Source organism: Cryptomeria japonica, chromosome 2 (genome assembly GCF_030272615.1).
Source record: "Cryptomeria japonica chromosome 2, Sugi_1.0, whole genome shotgun sequence".
Taxonomy (NCBI): Eukaryota; Viridiplantae; Streptophyta; class Pinopsida; order Cupressales; family Cupressaceae; genus Cryptomeria; species Cryptomeria japonica.
Genome location: NC_081406.1, coordinates 256,674,230 through 256,696,478, shown reverse-complemented (window position 1 = coordinate 256,696,478; position 22,249 = coordinate 256,674,230). Strand labels below are relative to the sequence as shown.

Genomic DNA, 22,249 nt, shown 5'->3' with positions numbered 1-22,249 from the left:
TAGTAAGAGCCTGTGTCCAGCAAAGCAGATCGGAAGTTCAATCATCACATGTAAGTCCCCTTGTGATTCCAGCAAATCACATCATACCACTGGAGCTTGTCCACACGTGGAGACCCCACTAAAAGAACCTTGGAGTCTACCTAACTGATCCTTTACGCGAATCTTCAGCAGTTAGAGACTATTTTCTCAAGAGAGGATAAGATGCCTATTGGTATTTTATTCTGTGTATGATGGTGTACAAAATACACGTCAACAGGTAGTAACAAGGTTAGATCATAATATAGAAAGCTATGAATTATGAAATGTAGAATTAATTAGGCATAATAACTTGGTAATTGTAATGTCCCCTTCTCACTAGTACTCAGACATTGATGGAGTTTGGTCTATTCCTTGAGCCTCGTAGGCCAAGGAGTTGATGAGAGGGTCGCTTGGGCAGTGCTTGCGGCTTCACATTTGATTTATATATGATTTTGGGTGAAATAATGTACTTTCACATATGATGTTATTTGCACTTTATATTATAATGATATTTTAATATTATTTAAAAGTTCAATTGAATATTATTTTATTAAAAAGGAATCTTCTAGAAGGTGGCCGACCTCTTGGAGAAAAAGAATAAATTGAGGGGGTAAGCTCATTATTGGATCATCCAATGTTTAGACATCTTCTTTTCTTGATAGCTTGTGGAGCCAAGGGTTTCTGCAGTTCATTTTCAATCATAGATAACGATAACTCTCTTTGATTGGCATAACTGAGGTGGTGAAAGATCCTTCAAAGGGTTGCTCTGGGAGTGAGGGATACTTCAGTCCTTCATATTGGAGCTTATTGTGTTTTGCATCAGCATTCATGGAGATGGGTTTGGAGAGATGCTTCAGCTTTACGGATTATTGATATCCATTCTTCATCTGCACTTTGAGGAAAGATAGGCAATCTTTTAGAACCTATTTGGCAGTGGTTTTTGAGAAGATTAGGGGTGATTTTGAGACATATACCAGGTCTGCCATGGAGGTCGATCAGACCTACTGAGCTACATATTTTGGTTTGTTGCTTGTGATTGAAGTGGCAGAATTTAGTGGGCAATTGTTCAATCAGTTCATCTGGCTGAGGTGATCATTTCCATCATTCTTTGGAAGCGACAAAGTGCTGCATTTATTTTATCTTGGACCTGCAACTCTAGGGCATATGGCGGCCAGCTCCTAGTGGGATGACTTCACCCTTGGAGGTCTCAAAAATCCTCAAAAAATCCCTACATGTTCATTGGGAACCACCCTCCCTTTTGGCATCTCCAAACCAGATTTTTGATCATTATTTTTTAGTGACATAATTATTTTTGTGAGTACTGGTGTTCAGAAAATTATTGCAGCCATTGAAGTGTTTTCATATGTCATTTGTCTTTGAGGAAAAAGGGTTGTTATGCATCTTAAAAGAGTTTGAAATTGAAATCAGAAAATCATAGCAGCAGTATTGTTACTTCAGACTTCTTTTCTGAAACATTTATGGCAAAGTTTGACATGATGAAAAATTGATATCTATTGAGGTGTTGCCTTCATGTTTAGATTTGTTACATGTTTTTCCTATGAATCACAATCAGTATTCGATAGTTTCAGTGTGCATGTTTATTGTTTGACAATATTCCTTGAGTGTGAATTCTTCATTTTCTACCATATATAAGCAAGGGATATTACAATAATGCATTCAGTAATGTATAATCATTGTTGGAAATATGACAGCTTCCAAGTAGGGGACATTACACTTAAGATTGCTGCCATAATGATAATTATATATGCCTTGGTAAAGTGATCGCTGTGTATATAACAGCCCATGGAAATTGCTTTGTTCACTAAAGATTGTCGAAATAATATTATGAATGCTTAAGTCCTTATCTGTCAACCTTCAGCCTTAGAAGGAAATCATGAAATCTTATTAATAAGACGATTTTCTGAATATTTACATCTGAACTCACCCTAAGGACAGTGTGGAAAATGTTATTAAAGTGGGGGGGCATGACAGTCTTAATATCTGTGCAAATTTTATTTTAGTCGACTTCGAGATAATGGGTAGACTTGAGTTTCTTTATACTTTTTTAATAATTTGTCCTGTAATTTTTGGAGTTTTTTTTTTGATTAGTAAATAGCTGCTAAGGGGCAGCACCCATTGTATTAAGCTTCAAAAGGATTACAAAGTATTCAAGTCTGGATCCATGCCTTATAAAATAATTTCTATCATCTTTTCCCCTTGTAACCATCCGCCCTATAGTCTAGTCACATACACATCTATCATATTATCAACATTAACACTACTGCCCATTAGACTATACAAAAAGTGGGCTTCCTATCTAGATACAAAGCAAAAATTTTAAACCGCAAACTGAGCCAAAATTTCCACCATGTCTACCCTTGACAGCTTTTTCATTCTTCATTATTCTCTAGCATCGCCCTCTTCCTTTGCTGCTTCAGCAGCCGTCATCCGCCGCACCTCAATTGCACTGACAGTGACCGGGCAGTCAGCTCCATGAGCAACATGGGCAGGGCTAGCATCAACCTCCTCCACATCTCTCGGTTCATTTGGAATCCATTCCTCCCTGTTGTGACGTCTTCACACATCGCCCCATTGCTAATGGGGACCCCCACTTTTCGCTTTTTAGAGTAGAAATTTTGCCTAATTTCCTAGTGTTTGCCTTTGCCAATGAGAGGGTTTTTGAATTTTGAATTGGATCATGTTTTTAAAATGTCAAAATGTTAGTGTGATCCTGAGTTTTGCCTAAGTCTAGGGGGTTGCCTTGGGGTTTTGACTTATTCTTGCTAAGTGTTGGAGTTTTAATTTTGCCTTGACATCTGAGCGTAAATGCGTCTAAGTGTGTATAAGTCGGTGATATTTTTGTGCCTAGGTGTAAAGAGGTCCTTTAGGAGTTGTTTTCTCGCTCCTAGGAAGTTATTCAAGTTGATTTTGCACTTTATCCCGACAGGTTTCCTTGTTTTTGCTCAAATTTTTGATGAATTTGCCTAAGTCCAGATGAGTTTTATTGAGTTTTGAAGTTTCCTAGTGACTTTGAGTGGAAAAATAATCATTTTCTGGATGAAAATCCATATTCTAAGGGTTAAAAGGTCAAAATTCCACACTAGAGGTGCTTTTCCCTTCATATTCCTGACTACCCATGGTTTTCCCCACTCAAAATCCAGACTGGACATGGATTTCTCTTGGAATCCAGACATGACCCATTTTTCCACCATTGAGAATCCATACTAGGGGTGATTTTCCACCAGGATGATTAAATTTTGTCTAAGTGTTGGGAATTTCCTTGACTACCTTCAAATTTTCCCTGGGGAGTGTGGATGAAGTTGCGGATGACTTAAGTGAGGATTCCTGATGACTATCGATTTTCCACTAGGACTTTTGTGATGAGATTTCATGGATTTTAAATGCGGACAATGATTCCAGACTTTAGGCGAATTTCCACAAGTGATGATTTTGACAATTTTGAGTCCGGATAACTGTCCAGACAGGGGTTGATTTTCCCCTAGAGACAAATTTGTGCAAGTTTGATGAAATTTTGTCGGGATTTTTATCCCAACATGGGGCGAATTTCCCCCAAGAGCATTTTATTGAGTTTTTTATTGGGATTTTTATCCCAACATGGGGCGATTATCCCCCAAGGGTTAATTTTGATCTAAATTTTGGAATATTTTAAATAAATTAACCCCAAATTTAATTGTTTTTACAAGTGTTGACGATTATTTAAAAATTAAAAACAATTATTTAATGACTTGCAATGTTTTAAAAAATTAAAAAAAATTATTTTCTAGGCAAGTTGATTTTCCCACAAGTGAAAAAGAGCAAAAGTTTTATCCTGCTTTGCTTGTGTGGTGAGAACTCAAGGTGAAAACATGTTTAAAGAGAGGTGACCAGCATTAAAATATCATTATATTTGCTGAGTGTGATTGCTAAGTTGCTGATTTGGGTGATTTTCTCCAGCTGGGCGATTTTGGTGAAATGTCTACTTGACACATTTGGAGCTGAAAGTTAGTTTTGTTGTTCATTTTCTGCCTATTCCCAGTTGGGCAATATTTCTTGGCAGCCATTGGAGCAAGTTTTTGAGAGTAATTTTCAGATTTGGGAGGTGGCGCCATGGCTGAAGTTGGGCGATTTTATTTGGGAGGTTGATTCCTCCATATCTTGATGAATTTTGGTGATATTTTTTGTGTGTTAAGGGGCTGCCATTGTTTTCAGACCTTGCTGGGCGCCACTGCTGGGAGTGATTTGACCTCCATTGTTGGCTGGGAACACATTTTCAGAATTATTCTTCATTGCCCAGCTCATCCACACTAAGGCGATTTTGGTTAAGGGTTGTTTGGAGGAGTTTTCAATGCATTTTCAAGGGCTGCCATTGTTGTTACAGTCTGAAACTCCATAGTTGCAGGTTGTCTTCAAACTGATTTTCATTTCCAGCTACTTGCCAACGTGGAAAATTTTACTTTGGCGTCATTTCTTATGAGTTTTTTGGGCATATGGTGGAGCTTCCATTGCTGATCTAAGTTCGAAACTTCACTTTCAGATTTGTCTTCAGACTTAGATAATTTTTACCAACCTTTTGTTTGTATCTAGATTTGACAAACTTCACTTTGGGAAGGCAAAATTCATCAAATACATGTGTTTCCTATGAATGCGACAAGTTTAAATGACTGATTTATTGAAGTTGCAGGTTGTCTTCAGACATTGGGCAGCCATTGTTGGACCTTGGAAGGGTGTCTTCAAACTTTAAGAACTAAAAATCAGACTTTTCCACACCCTTTTCCAAGCATTTTCAGAATTGTGGTATACTTCCGGGCATCATTTTTGACCTTTTTTTTGAGTATACGAGGTTGTCTTCAGACTGAAACTTCATTTCCAGCCACATAGTTGTGCCCAGATGTGACCATTTCTGAGTTTTGAAGGTCAAAATAATTCAAATGCAAGCATGTGACATGGCTGTGACCACTTCCAGCCATTGATATTCATCATTTTCAGACTTTTTGGAGCCATTTTCAGACTTTCAGAAGGTGTATTCAGACTTAAGAATCAGAAAAGTAGACTTCAATACACCATTTTCTGAGTATTTTTCAGGCATTGGAGGGCGTATTCAGACTTTGTCCTTAGAAAATCAGACTTTTATTACAAATTTGATATAAAAAAATCAGTCACTTTTTGAGTGTTTTCAGACCTCTTAAGTGATATTTTCAGACCCGGACATTCATTTTTGAGCACCAAATCATACATTTTCTAATTTGACAGGGGTGTCTTCAGACTTATTTATTGCATTCAAACTTATTTTAAGTCTGAAAAATCGGGTTTTCTTGGGGAGAATTTTCCAGATTTCAATCCGGACCTTCATATTTTTTAGAATTGGTGTTACAATTTTCTAAGATTACCTATCACATGTTGGGACAAATGTCAGGAACAAAGTCCCTATGAGGTTCTAATTTCCTCTCAACACATGATGTTCAAGGACAGTGAGTCTGGATGAGGGTTGGATTTCCACTCCAGTACGGAATTACAAAGGAAGGAAGGTGTTCAGATAGGCATCAAATTTCCACCAAGTGAAGAATGGACAAGGATAATGCGGATGGTTTTGAGGAATGATCAGTCCATATGGAGATGAATTTCCCACCAACGTTGAAGTTAAGTTTATCATACTAGTGTTTTATTCAATGCTTATTTGTTTTGCAGGACTGTTATGAGGAAAGGAAGCATGGTGATCAAGGCTTGAGGTGAAGGAGGATGCACGCAATGCGGATGAGGAAGATCAATACTTCAAAGATTGGATGAGGAATAGATCAATCATGAAGAAGACTTCACTTTGATGGTGAACAAATGAAGGAAAGCAAGTTCAAGAAATGAACACAAAAGATTTTACATCAAGAAATCCAAAACTACATCAAGGAATTTCAATATCAAAGTGCGTCAAGGAAGGAAATATTTCAGGATTCCAAGATTGGGAAATTTTCCAAACATAAGGAGGGAATAGGTGACACATGGCGCTACATCAAATATTATTTATCTTACCTACCCTCGTTTCTTATTGGCCAATGTAATGGTGGTTGTACAAATCCTAATTAGGGTTTTATCTTGTAATCTTGGCTGTTGATCTTGAATCAATTTGGGCCATTCATTTTTTTTGAGGCTCTATATATACCTCATTGCCTCTCATTTGTAAGGGAGAGTTTTTGTAGAATTGTTGGTATATGCTGCAACTATTTGAATCTAATCATTGTTCAATTGTAGGTGATTTTGCTCTTCAAATGTTGTCTTTGCATTCATGGTTCTCAATTCCTCCAAGTTAGATTAGACTTTTAGATTAGAATTTATTTTCATGTTTATTAGTTTGAGTGAAAGATTTGTTGAATATATTTGTGTGAAATCCTTAATCCATACCACTAGCCTCTTGCCGCTGGTAAGTGTGCCTTGTGTGGTCAACTGAAAATTTGAGTAAGCCTAACTACAACTATTATGCGTCCCTTGACAAGCATCAACTTGGATGGTGTCAATGTTTGATGATAATAGTCTGAAAATCCTTGAGTATACCTTAGACGATTGCACTAAGCTTGTGTCAATACCTGTTTGTGAGACCTTGCATAGTTTGATTCCACTAAACTTGTTCATCATTTCCTACATTCCTAGGCCTAAAATAGATTTCCTGAACCCTATTCCTTTTGCCCATTTTTTAGTAAGAATCAAGTCCAGAGCTTCATTGCCAAATCCTAAGTTATCGGCATACCTATCCTGATCCATGATAAGATTGAGCATTCATGTACAACGTTAGTCCCCTTGTCATTCCAACATTATCACATCAAACTACTGAACTTATCCACACGTCAAGACCTGACATTTCGTAACCTTGGAGTTGTTTCATTTGATCGCGAAGCATAGCATATGAGAGACTTTGTTCAAGAGAGGATAAGATACCTTGGTATTTTATTCAGTGTTCGCATGTGCATAAAAAAAACAGCAACACTCTACAAGGCCCAAACCCCAATCCTCATTTCTCTCAAGCTCCAAGACTCCGTCCTCCCGCTCACCACTTTCTATGAACTCCAACAACCCTTCATCTTCCAAATATCTCTTGACCCATCCCTTCGCAGGTGCCATGTCCACTTTTGTCAGTTGCAAGAGAAATGTGATGCTCCACTCCTCCGGCTAGCTCCTCTCCAAGTTTTTCGGCTCTAAGGTTTGGACCATAGGGTATTTTCTCACCTCTCCGCCCCTTCCACAAGACATATAATAGTTCTGCGGCAGGGGAATTAAGAGGTTCCCATCGATATTATCCAGGGCTGCATCTATTTCTCCAAGAACGACATTCATGAAGAGCATTTGACACATGTTTTTGGCCTTGGCTTTAGTGATACTCATATAGATCAGCATCACCAGAAACATTGCAATAACATCAGTGTTTACTCTGTATCTGTGATACGCCCACACAAACTCCTCCAAACACCATTTTAATTGCATGCAAAACTAGAGGATGATCTGTCTCCATGATAGCAAGCAGGCTCTTCTCCAAGACTTCTCCAAGAAACGACATTTTTTCGCTTTGTTGCTTCCAAGAGTATCGGCGTGTCCATTTGCTAACAATCCACCTAGCTTCAGAGAGAAACAGGAGCAGCAAGCATAATGACTTCATCAACCCACACCACCTTCTATTTAAAACCGTTTTCCACCTATTATCATGATGAGGGCCCAAAAATCATTAATTGTCCTCCTCCTTAATGTGCTTTCAAATCTTTCCGCACACCTTGCAAGAGATTTCGCACACATTTTCCTTCTTTCCAAATCAAAATAATTTTCAGAGTGTTGTGAACTGCTAGAGAATTGTTTCCAAATTCGGGAGGGATTAATATTTTTTATTAAATGGCTATGCTTGACAATTGTTAGGAGTGATTTTATGGGTCACATATACAGGCATGTTCAATTTATGATGCTTTGTTTCAGGTAAGGTTGATAGATTCTGCATGCAATTTGTGAAATGTTTAAGACCAAGTGAGGTAGATCTGACCTATAACAGGTTTAATATCATTTAATGGATCGAATGGAACAGTCCCTGCTAATCAAATTGTCAAGTCCAACAATAGCAACGTTATATGCTAATTGAATTTATTGGATGGATCTGGATTTACTTGTATTTGGCACCATGGACAGTTGGCATAACAACCTGTTTGCTGCAAATCCTGGGCATATATGAAGAATATTTGTATGAACTTATTTTTACACTGTTTAGTTTCTATTTAGATAGTTTCAAGTTTCCTGGATAACTTTAAAATCAGGGTTATATATCCCTTTCTTGGGTTTTCTTACACTTAATATGCAAAAATGTTTTCAGGCAAGAGATTTAAGCTGCTCCTTCTGCAAAATAATTAGATTTGTTGTCCAAGTTCTGGCATAAAATTAATTCCCTTTCCGTTCCTCGATAGATCCTTTTGCTCTATTAAATCCTGGATTTTGATTGGCACTTCCTACAAAGTTCAATTCTGTTAGATGGACTCTTAGATGGTCCTTGTTTAGATGTCTTATTGTTTTCTAACTTAACTTCTATACTAAGCAAAGGATTTAAAGCTTTTGGATTCATCTTGTAAGTAGCATATAATGAGATATTCTTTTTTGTAGCATCAATATTCCTTTTGGGTTTCTCATGTGCATTAATCATGTTTTGTGCCTCAGATACAAATGGAGCCGATTCTGCTCAGAATTTACGACTTCCAGAAAGGTTAGAATGTGCAATCATGCAATGTTTTTCTTCTTTTTGTTGCATATGATATTTTGAACCATTGTCAAGATTTAGCAAAAGAATTTTAGAAGGCTGTTATTTAAGTAGTCATTATGATTGGAATTGCGCAATAGTTTTTTATTTTATTTAATAGGATATTTGGAAGCATTGTCAAGGTTAATATCAAAGCAATTTCAGTATTTTTTCAATAAGATGGTTATTTTAAGTGGTCCAATCTTATTTGTCTTTTAAATATTAAGTTATTGGCACGATTGGTTTGCTTAAATTATTGATAAGCTATACATTTTGTTTTCCCCAGTGTTCCACGGGGACGCGTCCCCCTCCTTTTTGGGCACGTCCCCCTGTCAGAAACGTCTCGGGGACGGGGGACGGGGACGCGACATCCCCCGTCGTCCCGCCACCGCCACCCAAACACCGCTGGGACGTGGACATCCCCGCCTCTCCCAGGGAGACAAGGAGACGTCTCCTGGGAGACGAATGGGCGTCTCACGCGTTCCCACGTTAATGCAAACCAAAAAAGGCATTTTCTTAAAAACATGTGCCTTTTGGGGGGGTTAAGGGGTAACCCTAATTGGACGTGGGCCTGTTGTGACGTATTCACACATCGCCCCATTGCAAATGGGGACCCCTGCTTTTTTGCTTTCTAGGGTTTGCTTTCTGGGTCTTTTAGGGTTTTGTCTGTTAGCCTTTGGAGGATGAGTGCTGTCGAGGGGATTATTGAATGGCAGGCTCTGCTTGAGCCAGGGTGAGTCTGCAGGGTCCTAGAATTAGGGTTTCCTTGAGAGTCTTCCTTAGGGCCTGGTTTTGCTCTCGTTGCTAATTGTGTCTTGCTTAGTGAGTGGGTATCGTTCTTGAAAGTCTGAGCTAGGTCGAGTTGGTGAGTGATGAAGTCTGAAATGTCATCCTGACCTTCAAATGCCCTGAAATTTGGCTAAGTCTCGAATGTCCTGATCCTGAAATTTGGCTAAGTCTGGAATGTCCTAATCCTGAAATTCAGCAAAGTCTGGAAAACTCAAGAATCCTCCAAAAACTAGATTTTGCAATATAACTCCTGGAGGTCCGAAACCACTCTCAAACATCCTAAAAGTATATATGGAATATAACTTCACTTATACTTAAATGTTATATTCCATAAAATGATCCTGATGGACAGTACAAAATGTCAAATTTCGCTCCTGACCCTTCCAAAGGGTCCAAAGCGAATTTCGCTCCTAACCCTTCCAAAGGGTCCAGAGCGAAATTCTCCATAAGACATTCCACTTTGACCAAAACTTAGAACTAATGCATTCCTAGGCTTGAATGAAAGGTAAAAACGCTTGTTTGAGTGAAGAAATGTGAAAATGAAGTCAGGATCTTGGCCAAGATTAGGAATTTCGCTCCTGACCCTTCCAAAGGGTCCAGAGCGAAAATCTTTATAACTCTTGTTTTCCTCCTTATTTTGGCTAGGCGTTGGCTTGATGAGAGATGAATGGGTATGTTTTTGCCTTGAGAGGGAGTTTGATTGATTTTGAAGAACAAAATTTTGGCCTAAAGGAGAATTTCGCTCCTGACCCTTCCAAAGGGTCCAGAGCGAAATTCATCATAAACTTCATTTGCTACCTTGTTTGACCTTGAAACCTTCTTCCTCAGGTGGAAAATGATCTAAGTTTGCTTCTTGCAGTGGTTTGAAGTTCGAAAAGTGAGTAATCTAGCCTAGAATGAGATTTTCGCTCCTGACCCTTCCAAAGGGTCCAGAGCGAAAATCTTCCCAAAGCACATTTCATCTTAAGTTTGGCTAATCTTTGACTTGCAGGGTACCTTGGAAGGAAGGATGGACATTCTTGTTGCCTTTGAAGTGTTTGAAAGCGTTGAGAAATGAAGGATTTTGGACCAAAAGGGAAATTTCGCTCTTGACCCTTCCAAAGGGTCCAGAGCGAAATTCCTAAAAGCTCTTATTTTGTATTAAAGAAGGTCAAGTTTTTTGACATGGATGGAAGAAGAATGACTTGCTTTTGCCTCTTGAGGTTGTTTTGAACTGAAAAAATGAAGGATTTAGCCCAAATGGAGAATTTCGCTCCTGACCCTTCCAAAGGGTCCAGAGCGAAAATCTCTATAAGAGATATTTCTTGCCTTGTTTGGCCAAATTGAGGTGTCTAAGACATGATGAAGGGAAGAAAGAGCATGTTGAAACCCTTGGGCATGCTTAGAAGTCAAGAAAATGAAGGATTCTGGTCAGGAAAGGAAATTTCGCTTCTGAGCCTTCCAAAGGGTCCAGAGCGAAATTCCTTGTAAACCTATTTTTTTAGCCTTTCTTGGACATGAATCCTTGTTGCTAGGACAATGAAGATGAAATCCCACCTAGCAATGAAGTTTCAAGGTAAAAAAGAAAAATGAAGATTTTTGGTCAAGATTGAGAATTTCGCTCCTGACCCTTCCAAAGGGTCCAGAGCGAATTTTCTCAAAGCTTCTTTTGACTATCAAGTTTTGCTAGGACAAGTGTGAGATAAAGTAAAACATAGAAGGAATTGCCCCTGGGAATGACTTGAAGTGCTAAGAAATCATTGAAAAGTGAAGGAATTGAGCCTAAGAGAGATTTTCTCTCCTGACCCTTCCAAAGGGTCCAGAGCAAAAATCCTAAAAACTATCCTTTATTCCAAATTTTGGACAAAACTAAGCTTGGACAAGGGTGTGAGAAGAGAATTTGGATTGCCTTAGAGTGGAATTGGGTTGCTAAAATGCCAGTTTTGAAGCCAAGAGAGAAATTCGCTTCTGACCCTTCCAAAGGGTCCAGAGCGAAATTTCCAAATTCTCCTTTTTCCTTGCAAATTTAAGACAAGATTTCGCTTTTCATGACTTGGATGGAAGTGAGGCATGATGTTCTATGCCTTGGAAATGATTTGAAGATGAAAGGATTTGAAAATTGCCTTAAAACCTAATTTTCGCTCCTGACCCTTCCAAAGGGTCCAGAGCGAAAATCCTAAAACCAAAATGTTCCTTTCAAGTTTGTGCTAAGACAAGACTAGACCAAGGTAGAAAAGGCCCTTGAGACCACCTTTGGGTGGATGTTTGTTTCAAAAAATGATGATTCTAGGTCAGAGAAGGATTTTCCCTCCTGACCCTTCCAAAGGGTCCAGGGCGAAAATCTCAAAATCCCCTATTTTGCCTTGCAAGAACAAACCAAGCTTGGGTGGAGTGAATGAAGAAGACCATTGCCTATCCTTGAGGGGTGGATTGAAGTCAGAGTGATGGAGGAGTAAGCCTAAGCAAGGAAAATCGCTCCTGACCCTTCCAAAGGGTCCAGGGCGAAAAACATCAAAGACACCTTTTCCTCCAAAATTCAAGTGAAACTAGGCCTGGACTACAGTAAAAGAAGCCATTTGGAATGCCTTGAAGAAATTTAGACCTTCAAAAAATGAGAATTTTGAGCTCAGGAGAGAATTTCGCTCCTGACCCTTCCAAAGGGTCCAGAGCGAAATTCCCAAAAGAACAATATTTCCTTCAAAAATTGATAAGCCAACTCAGTGATTGAGATGAACAGACCCTGGAGATTGCCTTGGAGGAGGTTAAGGATCAAACTAAGGTGAATTTTGACCTAAAAAGTAAAAATCGCTCCTGACCCTTCCACCCTTGCAAAGGGTCCAGGGCAAAAATCACATTTTCATCTAATTCGCTCATGAGAAATGCTAAAATTTGGAATGCAAGACTTGGTCAGGTCAAACATGAGCTCGCCTTCCGGAAGATTTTGGAGTCAAGAAATGAGATATTCAGGACCTAATTGGAAAAATCGCTCCTGACCCTTCCAAAGGGTCCATGGCGAAATCATCAAAAGCCTATCATTCAACCTTGTTTGATTATGTCAAGGGCAAATTGCAAGATTGTGAAGACAAGGACATTAAATTTGCAAATATTGGTTGTGAAAATTTCAATTCATGAAGTGAACAAGCTTGGATGTATAGTTCAAACAAGCCTTGAAGTGGTTTAGACCTTCATCATCTTGGATATTTCAATGCCTAAGGAGGAAGGAAACTTCATTGAGCCTTAATTAAACTTCCATATTCCCAAATTTTTACCAAATTTGCTAAAATTAAAACATTTGGGGAGGTTAAATTAAGTTCGCATAATTTGAGGCCTTTGTAATTGAATTAATTAATTTTCAAGCCTTAAAATAAATGTAAAAATCCACCCTTAAAGCTTTGAAATTAATTCAAAAAATGAAAAAATTAAGTTGAGCGCTCAATATTTGTTATTTGCCTTTATTTGCCAAGTCGGCCATTCTTCAAAAGGGGGGTTTTATTTCATTTTATTTACTTTTTGTCAAGTTGGCCTCAACAAGAATTAGGGTGAGCGCCCTATATAAGGAAGGAGTATTGTTTCAAAATTCAAATCATTCATTCATTCCTTCTTATGCGAACTTGAAGAGCATATTTGGAGGTGCGAAATTGAGCAAGTTGGAGGATAATTTCCAGATTTTGGAAGGTATTTGAAGGCGAATTTCCAGATTTTGGAGAAGCTAGTGGAAGGTGAGGCCTTTTGGAGGCTAATGGAGGCATGATTCATCCAAAGGAAGACCACAATTCAACTCTTGTCCAGCAAAATCCGGTCTTCTTTCATTATTTTCCGAGGTTTTATAGTTAGGCTTTCAAAGGAGAAGGTATGAAGAATCATTTTGAAGTTCTTATTTAAGATTTATTTTGATTTCATTGCCATTAATTTGAAAAATTAGAATTCTGGATTTATCATGTCATTTCCAAATTAATATCTTAAATCATTCTCTTGGAAGGTCCTAAATTCTATGCTTTAAGGTTTGATGCTCAAAGACTAACTTTAATCTTTTGTGTAGGCATCAAATGGCGACCCTGGAGTCGGAAGATCAACTACTTGGTGGACCCTCATCAAAGAAGATCAAGTCAGGACAAGGACGATCTCCTCTAGTCCAGCATCATTAAGGACGACCTTCTCCATCTATCTTCCAGTCCAGCATTTGAAGGAAAGCATCACCAAATTGAGAATCAACCAAGTGTTAGACAAGGTGGCATCCTAGTCATCACTCCTCCAATCAGGTTGGTCCACCTCAGCATGTCCAGATTCAATGTACCTGACTCATTAAAGGTGGCACAAACTTCGATGTACCTACCCCAGCTATCCATTGGTCGAATATTCCAGAGAAGACATGTGTCCAATTAATACAATTATTTCATTGGTCAGAATTGAGTTTGTTGTAACAAACCCTAATTAGGGTTTTCATTGTAGAATCTTGGCCATTGATCTCAAATTGATCTTAGCCATTGAATTGTATTAAGGGCACTATATAAGCCCCGACTCTTCATTTGTAATTGTAAAGGCTAGTAGAAAGTAGTTAGTGAATAGTGGAAAAATAGTGGGTAAATAGTTAGTGAATAGTCAGTTAATAGTATAGCAATTAGAGTAGAGTAGAGAGAGAAGGCAAAGATTGTTGCCAAGATGTTGTAAAAGACTTGTAAAACTTCATTGAAGAAATGGTGAAATCTATGGGTCGATTCAACAATTTGCATGGTCTCTATACTTCTCAGTTTTGATTTCATGTTATTAGATGAGTGGAAGAAATGTGTTTGATTGATGGTGAAATTCGTATATCCATACTACTAGCAGTTTGTTGATTGCAGACTTGCCTTGTGTAGTCAACTTGAATCATTCAGCTTAAGCTTAACTTCAATTGTCGCTTCTTCATTGATATGCATCAGCCTGATGGTGTCTATGCCTATAGTGATGATCTGAACATCATAAAGCTTTCCTCCGAAGATCGCACTAACCTTGTGGAGATGGTCTTGGGATGTCAAAACAAGACTTAGTTAGAATTTCATCAAAGATCATTCATTGCTCCTACATTTCTTAGTATCAGAATTAGATCCTTTCCTCGACCTCGTCCTTTTTCCTTTTTTTCAAATCTAAGCCAGTAAAATCTTGTGATTCCAGCAAATCAGACGTTTAGGTCATCAAGTGTAAGTCCCCTTGTGATTCCAACAAAATCACATCATACCACAGAGAGCTTATCCACACGTAGAGATCCTACATACAAAGAACTTTGAAGTCATCCCGATTGATCCTTTTTGCAACATCTTTAGCATTCGAAGACTTTATTCAAGAGAGGATAAGGTTCCCCTTTAGGTATTTTATTCTGTGTTCGCATGTGCATAAAAAACACATCAACAGGGCCCCACCCTATCCCCCAAAACAACACAAAAGCATGTTTCTTTTAGATTTCACTCATTTTGGAAAACTGATTTTTTTTCCAGCAAGCTGAAGAGGAGGAAAAACTTGAAGAAGATTGATTGAAGGGGTGAGAAAAGTGATTGCAAGCGTGATAGGAGCTAGAAGAAGCAAGAAGAAGAGGAAGAAGAAGATTCTTCTACATTTTGGAGAGATTTTTCAAGCACAGGGTAGGGTTTTTCAACTTTTTCTTGTTTTTTTTTGTTTTATTTTCTGATTTTCATTGTTCTATGTCATTTTTGGTTTTTTTTTTCCTATTCATCTCAAGACTCAAAATGAGATTTGATGTTGAATCTTGAGGGCAAAATGAAAAATTAAAAATATATTGTTGACCTAGGCTGATTTTATTTTTATTTTTATTTTGTGAAATGCAGTGTCAATTTCACAATGAGCTCCCAAGGCATGAGTGAAGATGACATGGAAATCCATTCTCATAGTGAGAATGATTCAGAATATGAACCTGAAAATGAGGGGGGTGACCATGGGGCTGATCCTGGAGCCCAATCTAGTTCTATGGCGAGTGCACCAGTTAGTACAGGTTGTCCTTCAGAGTTGTTGGCACCATATGCTAGGGGTCATTTTGATCCTAAGTCTCCTCTAAAACAGTTTGCTTCACGAATATCAGTACAAGGCACATCACATTCAAGTGGGGGAACAAGGAAGTGGAAGTGCAATATTTGTGACACAATGGTTCAGTAGCATTAGTAGGGTGAATGCACACTTTCTGTTTTGGAGAGGAAAAGGCATGAAACATTGTAAGTTTTTGGAGGAAGCCAAAAATATACAGTACAAAATTGAGTTTAACAGGCTTTGGGGGGTTCGAGATGACACAAATATTTCAATGCCTACTACTTTGTCTGCTAGGGCAGCACTTCACGGCAACCAGAATGTGCCACATACTTCTCATGCTTCGCAGATGGGAGGAATGATGTTTGGATCTCCATCCACTTCCACTTCTACTGCCACCAGGGTTGGGAAACGTAGGTTGCAGACACCACAGAGCAACCCCATTGCTGATATGTTTAATGTGCAGTTGAGAGATGAGATAGATGAATCCATTGGCAAGTTCTTCTTTGCCAATGGCATTCCATTTCATGTTACACGGTCTCCTTATTATAGGGAGATGATGGCTATGGTGGCCAAGGGAAGACCATCTTATGTGCCACCAGGGGAGACGAAAATGAGGACCTTGATCTTGGATAAATGCTATTCCAAGATCAATATTTTGATGGAGAAGATGAAGGCATGTTGGGTGGCATCGGGGTGCCGCATAGTTATGGATGGGTGGACGAACATTAGCCATCGTCCACTCATCAATGTCATGGTCACATGTGCAGAGGGCCCATACTTCCTTAGAGCAGTTGATTGTACAGGGCATCGTAAAGATGCTGATTTCCAGTTTTAGGTCCTTAGGGAGGCTATTGAGGAGGTTGGGCCACAAAATGTGGTCCAAGTAGTGACAGATGCAACCTATGTGTGTAGAGCAGCAGGGAGACTCGTTGATGCAGCCTATAGACACATTTGGTGGACCCCATGTTGTGTGCATGCCATGAACAATGCACTCAAGGACATGGGGAAGATTGACTGGATTAGAGGAGTGGTCACCGATGCGAGAGATGTGCAGATGTTTATCTGCAACCACCACACTTCACATGCACTCTTCAGGACCTTCGCGAAGAAGGAGTTCTTGAAACCAGTTGAGACTAGATATGCATCCTATTTCATTCTCTTGGAGAGAATGATTGAGTTGCAAGAGGCATTGCAACTCATGGTTATGACTAATGAGTGGAATAGGTGGGCTGAGGCCAAGACAGAGCAGGGGAGAAGGGTGAAGGAGATAGTGAAGAGTGATGTGTTTTGGACTGATGCAAAATACATTGTCTCCATCATTTCTCCAGTATTCCAGGTGATCAGATATGGGGATGGGGATGCACCTAACCTTGGAGAGGTGTATGAGTGCATTGACTCTATGCTTGACCAGATGAGGGCTGCTGTGCGAGTGAAGGACCCCTCTCTAGCATTCTACAATGAGCAAATCCTGCCTATCATTCAGAGTAGATGGGACAAGTTGAACACTCCTTTGCATATGGCTGCCTTTGCCTTGAGTCCTAAGTGGTACAAGGCTAGACCGGGTAGAATGACACCGATTCCAGGTGATGAGGTGAAGGCGGGTTTCTTTAGGTGCATAGAGAAGATGTTTGATTCCAGAGATGCTGGCACAATGCGCACTGAGTGGGGAAGATTTTCCACTCTTAGAGGTTATTCAGATGCGGCAAAGATGGATATAGACACTATGGCACAAGAGGACCCACTTTTGTGGTGGAATTGTCATGGCCCGGAATCTTTGACCACCACTCTAGCCATCCGTCTGCTATCCTAGGTTTCCAGTTCTTCAGCTGCTGAGAGGAACTAGTCTACATATAGCTTCATCCACTCTCTTAAGAGGAATAGACTTACCTCTAAGAGAGCAGAGAAGCTTGTGGCTGTACACAGTGCTTTGCGTCTCATAGACCGCAAGACACTTGTGTACAAGGAGAGTCCAGCGACACGATGGGATGTAGAGCCAGAGGAGCCTTCACAGATTGATGAGGATGATCCTACCACTTCAGATGCAGGGCTAGTTGGTGTGAGCTTGAGGGACCTTGATCTTTAGGAGTCCAGCAGTTCCAGTGAGGAGGAGTTCGCAGATGATTAGAGGCCTCCATTAGCTACATTTTGAGTTTTGTCATTTTGTCTTTGACTCTAGTCTCTTTTGTAATGCTATTGCTACACGTATTTGTATTTGGCTACTCATTGTAATGATGAATCATGTAATCATCTTTATTATTATAGACTTTGCAATGGCATCAGATATTCGTATTTTCGTTTTCCTTTTTCGATATTCATATGATAGAAATGAGAAATCTCCAATTTGACAATTTCATTTGTCAAATTTTATTTAGAATTTAGCAATTAGTATTACTAATCTAAGTAATCTTGGTATTTCCTATAGTTTCATTTGAAATCTAATTCTTATTCAGTTATACTGTTATACATCTTTTCAAAACTAGTTTTTCAAGTACTATATGTATATGTATAAGTATATGAGCACCACCACCTCGCCACCCCCCCCGCCGCCGTCCCCAAATTTAGGCCCTTGGTCCCCCCGTCCCGGAAACGCGTCCCCCTATCCCCAGCGCTCGTGGAACACTGGTTTTCCCCCAAAATTGGTAGTATGACTTGGATGAAGTATGTTAAATTGCCATGGTATGTTGTTTGTATAATATGCATGCTTTAATTATTAAACATGCTTAACACATTGATACTTAAGTGAGAAAATATCTATTTGAATGGGAGATTGAACTTCCAGCATCCCCAGGGTAGAAATATCTGTGCATTTCTTTAGTTGTATATATCAAATTTGTTTCTTATGTGAAGACTTTCTTGCAATACTCACTTCATTTATCATTACAGAGTGAAGTCAGCTGTTGAAGAGATTGAACGGGAGGAGGCAGCACTGCTGGAGGACCTATATTTGGCTGACAGAAAATTCTCAGAATATTACAATGTACACAAATTTCTATACTCGGAATTTACTAGCAATTAGTCTACTTCCCACTGCTTGTTTTGTAGATTTTATTAAAAATTTTCTTTCCTTGTCTTGTATAGGTTTCCACTATAATTTACTGTTTAATACCATGAGCTGAATTTTTATTTGCTGTCTTATTGATCCCTATGTGTTTGCAGGAATTTTTTTTCCCTAATTTTTTCACATCTATGGGTCTGTTTGAAATCTGTATGGTACATATTTCTGTTCAGGTTTTAGAGCAAATACTTGGAGTGCTAATTAAACTGGTCAAAGATTTCAAGCTGCAGCATCAGCATCAATATGTATGTCATCCAACATTGAGTTTTATTTTTGTAGATGTATACATTTTGTAGTATTACATGAAAGTAGTAGGCTTTGCATATGAGCCTGCAATGTTATTAACTTATTTCTTTTGGTTTAGAACAGGATCTTTTACTCAAGTTTGAGTTTCACAAATTGAGTCAATACAGAATTACTAATAATAGCTGCTTTTAACAGTTCTTTCTCATCTTTTGTGGGTCATGCAGGATGAACTGAGGAAAGCTTGGCTTTGCAAGAGGTGTGAGACAATGAATGCCAAACTAAGGTTAGTTATTTTATTTAAGTTTTTTCAGTTGTGGCAAGTATTAATTGTTATTATGTGGGCAACTTTTATTTGACAAATGATTTGTTAAGATTTGAGGGTGAAATTTAAAATTAAAATTTGTTTATGATACAATTCCTTTATATCTATGTTCATACTCCCATGCTTCTGTTATACTAAAACATACAAAGCAAATCTAATCATTGCAATATCATGGAGTTCGCGTGCTATTAAACTTTGAGTTTCTTTCATAGTGAAAATTTTATATTTCTAGCTTTTCGGGGGTTCTGTCCTTTGTAGTTAGGAAAGTTTCACTCCGTTCAAGTTTACAAGTAGACATGTTGGTACTCTTTGCCTTTATGGGGTGAGGAATTCTAACATGACACTCACCTAGATTTAAAAAAAATGGTTAATGGTAAAATATAGTGTAATATAGGAGTTATGATATAAAGAGAATACACATGCAATTGTATGGCACATAAAGAGAATTTGAATGTATAGTAAATAATATATTCTTTTGTGTCTCATGGTATCAAGTATCAACTACATAGGAGTGGGAATGACTGTAGATGAAAATGTGCAGCATCCAAAATTACAGGCAAGCCTTAAGAATCAATTTTTACATAAATAATGGAGGACATGTTGTCGACTTCATCCATTTTGTTTATATGGACTAGTTTTTGTTTTTAAGCTATTCATAATTTGTGAAGTTGTTACTTTACATTTATTATTTCAAAAGAAGTATATTGTCTCGTTATGCTTGTTTGCATATTTGGACTTATTATATGCATGAGCAGCCAAAAGAGCCAACTTCTCGTTTCTATGAGCTAGTTTTATGTTTTTTGATATTCGAAATTTCTGACATTTTCAGTTTCCATTTTTTATTTCAAAAGCAAAATGTCCTCATTACTCTTGTTTACATGTTTGAACTTGTGATGCACATGAGTAGCCAAAGAAAGTGATGGTAGAACTAACTTCTCTTTTGAGTGTAATGAAAAACATACAATTTTATTGCTTTTCGTTCTTTATGGAAAACTAACCATTAGTTGTTACGCTTCAGTCAAAAGATGGTTTTTTCTACATCATTTACCTGTAATTTTAAAAATCAGTACGTAATTTGTATGTTCTGGATGTTCTAGATGTGGCTGAAGCATATGAAAGTGGACAATTTCAGTTTTTCATAGAATATTGTGGTCAGTACACATGCATTGGATTGTTCTTGTATGAGTGGAATTCAAGCATTTAAAACTGTCATTCAGATGTTCATTAATTGTCATAAATTTTGGTTTTGCTTTCCTTAAATGATTGTCACTTGGAATTGGAACAATTCAGTTTAATGGTTGGTGTTATTTGGAATGATATGTACTATCTATACTTGCAACTTTGGGTTTGGTAATCCTGAAGTGCATATATGTTTCCTAGCATCTCTAATGGAATCTTTACTATAGGGTATCTTATTGGAACTCATTTGTTGATGCAGTGTCATCTAAATCTTCATTGATTATTAGCTGTTTTGAGGCATGGGTATTTGTAGAGCTTTGGTTGGACTTTCTGGATTTTCAATTGCTACACTTTTCAACTGAAGGAATTCTTATTTGTGATATGCTTTTAATGGCCAATGCAGGGTTCTAGAACATCTCCTTTTGCGTGACACTTATACTCAAGAAGCAGTACCTGCACTTCATAAAATTAGGTATGGAGGGTGGTAGCAGAGGTTGTAACTCTTTACATTTTTTGAATGTAAGTTCTTTGAATTCTCTGGCAACGCTTGCATGCAGGAATTATTTGCTTGAGGCAACTGAGGAGGCATCTGCAGCTTATAACAAAGCTGTAAGAATGAAATTCTTGACTGCTCTATTATATTTTTGCTAGAAAGTTAGCAGATTTGACCAATATTATTGGACATTTTTAAAATTTAGGTTGTTTTAAAATTGTTCTCTGTCACCAGCTATTTATATATTTTTTAGCTGGGGATTTGGCAGTCAATAAAAGAATCTTCCTCACTCAATTGTATATTAAGATAATGCATGGCTATTGCCAGGTGACACGGCTTCGTGAATATCAGGGAGTGGATCCTCACTTTGATGACATTGCAAGGCGGTACCATGATCTAGTAAAGGCATGTTTCAGAGTTTATGTTTTCTGTAAGTTATGTTTGTTTAATGGACTTCTTAAATATATTTTAGATGTTTACTCTTATGTAATGCTCGCGCAGAAGTTGGAGGGAATCCAGTGGACCATCCGTCAAGTGGAAATGGATTTAAATAATCCTAGTGACCACTCAACATTATAGATGATCCTAAAATATGCTTTTACTGGCTTGATTTTGGAAGTCAATACGGCAAATTTATTGTTTGCATCATTATTGTTTCATAGTTCACTAGTAGTGAAGATTTTTGTATGTTGGCAATAGACAAGAGTTAAGGACTGTTAACCATGTCTGAGCAGAAATGTATCAGCACTCATTGATCTGATAGTGAAACAAATTGTATATTAACATTCTGTTTCTGTTCAATCTTTCCTCCTAATAACATAAGGTGCCATATTTTGAGAAAATTCCTGAGTTTGATTTTGGTACACTTTAGAGTGGGGTGATGGTCCAACATTTGTAGTGTTCAAATGTTGTGGTAGCACCCATTGATTATGTCACATGCATTTTATTTGAATGTCTCAACAATATGAGTTGCAGTGCTTTAACTCTAGACAAATGTTGATTTAGATATATTTTATTAATTGACAATTCTTGATAAGGGTAAAAAGCAAATTAATATTGTTAATTATTTGTGAACAAGTACCTACCGAAACTATTGCTTTATTAATTTGGACATGTTGAGGGCAAGGTAAATTGCCTTCAAAATTTGTGAATTGCCTAAAAAACAAAAGGGTTATAGGGAAGAAAATATATTTATCAGAACTCAAAATGAGTAACCGAGCTCTTTTCTATTTGTGATTCTAATTTTCAGTGCTCTTTTATTGTTTAGACACATAAAATTTTTCATTAAAAGTATCCTCTTATTTTATCTCAATTTTTCCAATCAAAATTGGATCCATATAATATAATACTATTATTCTCCATTATCTCATAATATTCATTTTTCATTATTCCATTATTCCTCAC

The 22,249-nt window shown here is 38.0% G+C and overlaps 1 protein-coding gene across 1 annotated transcript in view; it reads left to right on the top strand.

Annotated features, from left to right (window-relative positions):
- The window catches only part of LOC131047115 (AUGMIN subunit 4), a 92,382-nt gene extending 70,695 nt beyond the window's left edge, over positions 1 to 21,687 (top strand). Inside the window, exons 6-13 of the mRNA XM_057980958.2 lie at positions 8,689 to 8,734; positions 18,434 to 18,527; positions 18,779 to 18,850; positions 19,076 to 19,134; positions 20,756 to 20,824; positions 20,910 to 20,961; positions 21,173 to 21,250; positions 21,347 to 21,687. Coding sequence (XP_057836941.2) covers positions 8,689 to 8,734; positions 18,434 to 18,527; positions 18,779 to 18,850; positions 19,076 to 19,134; positions 20,756 to 20,824; positions 20,910 to 20,961; positions 21,173 to 21,250; positions 21,347 to 21,424 — 548 coding nt within the window. The 3' untranslated portion in view covers positions 21,425 to 21,687. The remainder of the gene's footprint in view (positions 1 to 8,688; positions 8,735 to 18,433; positions 18,528 to 18,778; positions 18,851 to 19,075; positions 19,135 to 20,755; positions 20,825 to 20,909; positions 20,962 to 21,172; positions 21,251 to 21,346) is intronic.
- The last annotated feature ends 562 nt before the right edge of the window (positions 21,688 to 22,249 follow it).